General features: G+C 44.5%; 1 protein-coding gene across 1 annotated transcript; it reads right to left on the bottom strand.

Annotated features, from left to right (window-relative positions):
• Positions 1–1900: 1900 nt before the first annotated feature.
• On the bottom strand, positions 1901–4944 carry LOC125727741 (uncharacterized). The gene is made up of 2 exons (XM_049004653.1): positions 4293–4944; positions 1901–2772 (listed from the first exon to the last, which is right to left on the bottom strand). Exons 1-2 carry the CDS (start codon positions 4298–4300, stop codon positions 2007–2009), a joined length of 774 nt encoding a protein of 257 aa, XP_048860610.1. The 5' UTR covers positions 4301–4944; the 3' UTR covers positions 1901–2006.
• Between the last annotated feature and the right edge of the window lie 1034 nt (positions 4945–5978).

Raw genomic sequence — 5978 nt, 5'->3', positions numbered from 1 at the left:
TTGAAATGATTGAAGACAACAAAAAGATCATTTAAGCATAAATGCATTTATTTTCTAATTAGATGTCAGCAAAACATTAAACATTTTTATGTAGTAATTGCAAGAAAACAAAAAGAAAACAAAATGTACCATTTTAAGTTTCTGATACTGTGACATAACACTGATATCAGCGCATTTAACAACGTTACACATGACAGGCTAAACTATTCCTTCTAAGCTAGGTATCCTAAACTCAGTACGTCCAAACAAAAGCAAAAACAGAAATACTGTCACAGGTCCAGGGCGGATTGAGAGCGACAGCGTGTCATGGAGCAAGCAGAAACAGAGAGTGGACGACTCACTCAGGGATTCAAAGGAGGAAAGGGGAAAAACACTAGAGACACTAATAAAAACAAAAGCAGACCACGAGGGGTCAAAAACAAGACAAGGAACAACAGTAATCGAATAAGAAATCGGTCGGTGGGTCACAAGCTTTTTTTTTTTTTTTCCCTCCACCACCCCCCCTCTGCGGAGGACCACTTTATTGTGCCCGAGATGTTATTTCAGGTGGAGTCTAGGACCCAACCTGACACGTGTGTATAGACAAACAGGCACACACATATACAAGCATACGTTCCCACCCTCATGCAGACATAAACAAATATTTACACATTCACCCAACATTTAGACACACAGAAATGAACGCTGTACACATACTCTCACTCCCCATATATACTCTATGTGGACCCCTATTTTTCCTCTGGCGAGGAGACCAGAAGATCACCGCGGACCCGAGAAGCCCACCAGCCCAGACCCCGACCAGACGGCCAGCTCTTCCTCTCAGCCCCAAATGGCGAACAGGGAACGGGGGTGTGAAAAGACCCCATGCCCCCCTTCGCCCCGCTCAGATGTGGTGTTGGTGTGTGTTGTTCTAAAGTGCTTTTAAAACAGGTGAAGGGCATGGCACTAACCACCCCCTGCCCACCAACAGCTGGTGTTAGCTCGGCCTCTCCCCAGAGCCCTCAATGTCTATGTGTGATTAAAACTGAGATGTGGGCCCTGGCACCAGAGGTAAGGCTGAATGAACAGACCGCCCTCTGGATGCCATTCTGTGTGCCCATCCCCAACGCCCTAAATGTATGTGTCATGAGAGAGGAAGTAATGAGAGTGTCTACGTTGTAGTGTATGAATGAGGTACAGGTGGTCGCGAGGGGACAGAGGAGGAATACCTACCCTGCATCCCAGCAACGCACCTACACCTCAAAGCCCTACATGTGTGGTGGTGTGATGGAGCGGGAGGAGGGAAGCATTTAGGGATGGGGAGGAAAGGAATGGGGGGGGCAAAATACCTCCCCCCCCGGAGCCAGCTCCCCCCGCTGACCCCCATAGGCACTCCCCGTTCCCCGAAATCCATCCAGGGAGGGGGGCCCAGGCCCATCCAGACCGGGGCCCACAAGGCAGCAGCACCACCGGGCCCCATAGAGCCCAAGGCGCCCCACCGGACCCCACTACAAAGGAAAAGCTACCCCCGCCCCAGCATTCAGTCAACTCCCAGACTGCACAAGACAAAAGACATCCAAAGACATTGTACCTCTCTGAAAGGTAGAAACGTTTCACCGCTCGTCCAAGCAGCTTTGCATGTGCAAATGCACAACCCCTCACTCAGAGGTAGAGGCATTAGGCACAACCTGTCTCCAATTTAACCTGCGGCCCTCTCATCATTTGCCAAAACAAAAATAATTCCCAGGAAAAAAAACAGACCCAATTCACACCTCCACCAGGTGGACCACCCTTAACGACCCACTCTATTGGAGTAGGAGGGACTGGTTACATCTACCCGCAACCCCCCCCCCCCCCCCCACTTTGTTTCACTCAACGAGCCCCCTTATACTACTTACCCAGGAGGATAATATGTGGACACTTACTACCTCCCTCAGTCTGAAGAAGCTGCTTGGATGAGCAGCGAAACGTTTCTAACTTTCAGAGACAAGTCCAGTTGCCACGAGTCAACCACCAGAGAGTATGGTCTAAGGTTGCCTGGTTCTTCTGTTCCTCTGTGGTGAAGGGTACCTTAAGGGTACCTTCACCACATTGCCATTTGATACTGACACCTTCACATTGCCTGCTTCTAAATCGCCAATGATCAGTTCTTCCAATAAAAATTTGTCCACCTTAGTCTCAACAATATCCAAATTTATTGCATTCAGTTGGAATTCACTGTTTACAACTTCTACTGCCACATCCACAATTTCCAATTCAAATGCTTTTTCAAAAGCCTTTTCTCTAGTCTCCTCCACTTCAACTTCTCCAATTTGTACTTGCACAATTTCAAAATTAAATTTACTTTGATCTAAATATTCGAGATCAAACTGGCAGAGGTCTACCAGCACAGCTCCTATCTTCAGACTATCTTGATGGTTGTCTACAGGCTTTATGGAGATTGTCCTGTTATTTATCACAAAAGCCTCCAACCCATGTACATCTATCCCCTTATCCCTCCCAAGCTGGCTAGTGGGTGGAGTTACTTGGGAGCACTCCTCTTCATCACCCCAGCAGATGATCTCTTCCCACTTGTCCCAGGCTGCCCAATAAGCATCATCCGTCCAGCTAACTGCCTTGGCAATTCGCCTTCGGGAATGTGACTCAGTGGAACTGTCAGCCTGGTCAGAAGGTGATTCTGCTGGGGAGCACAGCACTTTCTCATCTCCCCAGTCAATCACCTCTCCCCACTTGTCCCAAGTTGCCCAGTATCTGTCGTCGCTCCAGCAAACAGCTTTCTCCATTCGTCTGATTCTGAATGAGGAAAAACAACATACAGGCAATGCAATGGAGCTGTCAGCCACTCCTGACATGTGGACTACACTTCTGCACTGACCCACACCTTCCCAATCAACAACCGCATTACTGCACAGGCAGAGCTGCTATCTTTGGTCAGCTGGCTGGCGTGAGATTCTCAATTCCAGACAAGTCTGCACATTCATCTCCATATGTGTAACAGTCTTACTACCTTGTAAATAGTCTGGAGGGTTTGCAGACTACCCCAACACTTTTGATGCAGCTAATTTTAGGTTTATAATGGAACAAAACAGATTGACTACAAGACATCTTGAGTGAGGGTTGGCAACCCTGCATATGACACTAACTAACCTGCACATAAAATTTAAATATAATCCAAACAATATACTGAATTTTACACAAACATATTTCAATATACAGTCATACCTCGGCTCACGAACTTAGTTCCTCACCTGAAAAGTGCGTGACCTCAATCAATGTCTCCCATTTCAAATAATGTAAATATGTATTATGTTCAATATGTTTAAACCTCAGAAACGCTGCATTTCCTTCAATTTTTAATATTTTTCTGTGACCAAGAATCCATCCATCCATTTTCCAAACCGCTTATCCTACTGGGTTGCCTATCCCGGAAGCAATGGGCACGAGGCAGGGAAAAATCGAGGATGGGGGGGCCAGCCCATTGCAGGGCACACTCACACACCATTCACTCACACATGCACTCCTACGGGCATTTTAGCAAGTACCCGGAGGAAACCCCACGACGACATGGGGAGAACGCGACCAAAAATATAGACTTAAATTAAAATAACTTTACTTGTAACAAATAATGCTGTTGGCACGTCAAACTGTCGGTGCAGTGGTAAGAAAATCGGGAGAAGACTAACAATAATAGAGGATTTATACATGGAAAAATAAGTTCACAAAACACGTTATTCACCATGAACTAGGACATATCGCCGACTTTCTCTTTAGGTCACTCTATACATACATATATACACTTCGAGCACGCGCAGTACAACTCAACACCCCCTACCGTACAATCAAATTATGACAGACTGTGCACATATAACTGAGAGCATACATTTACATGCTAACAAATGCTAAATTAAATAAAACATTAAAACTGAGCATACGGTGGTCGCTTGAAAGACGCCAAAACACGGAAAAGAACCACAAAACATCCCACCAAAAAACTAAACAATCAACATTAAAAGACTGAGTAACAGTCAAATGCAGTAATTTCGAAAATATGATTTTTTTTTATTATTATTATACTGGACATTTCTGTGGTTCTTTGGGGAGCTTTCATTGGACCCTTTTCGGGACGTTTATGGGTTCGCGGCCCGAAGCACGGTTCGACAACCTGTACAAAACATTTTGGAACATCTGGTTCCTAACCCGATTTATTCGTGATCAGGACTGTTCGTGGGTCGAGGTACCACTGTACATACAAAGACAGATACTAAATAATAAGATAAGTTATACGATAAAATGGGAGCAGAAATGCAACGTACCTTGCCATCTTGGTGCAGAAAAGCAAGTGAAGCCGCGTCTTTCAAACCGGTAGCTTCCCACGTGCGGAGGCATCAAATGTAACCAAGCAACAACATAACTAAATAATAACATCATAATACGTATAGTTGTTATATAATAATGACAGTTTTATAAGTTTTTTATTTACTAATAGAAGTAAATAAGAAAAAAATTGTGTAAGAACTGCAAAGCAAGAATATAGTAGTAAGCATGAATCACACATTCAGCTCTGGATAATATCAGACAATGACTTAAAGACACGTGAAATGAACTGCACTCTTGGAGTCTGTCTCTCCCCAAAGCACTATGCACGGTAACTTGTTTAATATGGGAATTATAAAATGACACTTTGGTAACATTTCAAACTGTTGTATCGCGATACATAGCGATCAGTATGTCGAACTGTCACGCCCAGCTCGTACGATCCTCATGTGTGCCATGCCCCCCTGATTATCCACGTGTGCTTCCCCATTATACCCAGCTGTGTCCGATTATTTTCGCCCAGTCCTGTCTATTTCAGTCCATGTCTTGCTTTCGTTCCTGGTCCGTCATTGATGTTAGTTAGTCGATGTTCGTGCTTCGTCCCGTTTTAGTGCTAATAAATCCCAGTTTCCCCGTGTTCTGCCTGCCTGTTTCCTGCCCATGCGATCGCGCTCGCAACTAGCCCAGAACCTGACACGAACATCATCACACAAGCTTCCCACAAGAACCTGTAATTAGACTAAGCGCGTACCACACTGGGCCCGGCTGCCTTATACGGCAACCGAGCACGATCGCATCCCGCCCCCCTCCCCAGTTCTGCCCCCCTGTTGCACTTACTGGTCCGGACGCGAGCACGTTTTGTCATCAACCTGCCGAAACTAAGTTATACACTAAGTTAGATCTGCACCCATCATGCTATATAAAATACTGAAACGTCAGCTAGTTAAGTATGATGTCCATAGCTTCACGTCAGTGATTTATGTCAGGGATATACATTGACGTCATCCAAGTTTGATGTTTGAATAATAAATAGATAGTAAAGCATAATGTGCTGCGTGGGAAGTGTTTTATATGTGATCAGGTCATCAGAGCTGTATTATGGGATGTCACCAAGACAGGTAATGCTAATACTTAAAAGTAAATAGCATAATCATACAATGGTAAGAAAGAGAATAAGGCAAAAACATTTCTTGAAATTTGGCCTGAGGGTGGCGCTAGAGTGATGGATGGATTGAACCCAAATTTGGTATGAATAGTTGGAACTGACCTCTATCGATGTGCCAAATTTCAAAAAAGTTGCCAATCAGCTCTATGGGCTGCCATAGACTCCCATGGCAAAAAGCATAATAATAGTGAAAACTACTAAAAACTATAGGTATCCTAATAATAATAGACTGTCATCTCTAAATTGCCCACAGTGTGTGAGTGAGTACATTCCCTGCAATGGACTGGCATCCCATCCAAAAGTAAACCATTGTGTCCTATGCTACCTGGGATAAGCTACAGGCCCTCGTCTCCAGGATATGTGGTACGAGGATGGATGAATAATAATCATGTTTATTTCAATTTCAATTATTGGCAAATATAAACATGTACCAAGAATAATAGCAATAAATACAGTATGCCAAAATAAATGCTAAAGGAGAATCCTGCAATTCCTGCCCCAGTCCTGGGTCTGGGGAGTT

The sequence above is a fragment of the Brienomyrus brachyistius genome, unplaced genomic scaffold (genome assembly GCF_023856365.1).
Source record: "Brienomyrus brachyistius isolate T26 unplaced genomic scaffold, BBRACH_0.4 scaffold115, whole genome shotgun sequence".
NCBI classification, from domain to species: domain Eukaryota; kingdom Metazoa; phylum Chordata; class Actinopteri; order Osteoglossiformes; family Mormyridae; genus Brienomyrus; species Brienomyrus brachyistius.
The sequence above is the reverse complement of the archived record's forward strand: the minus strand, read 5'-3'. Positions and strand labels throughout refer to the sequence as shown.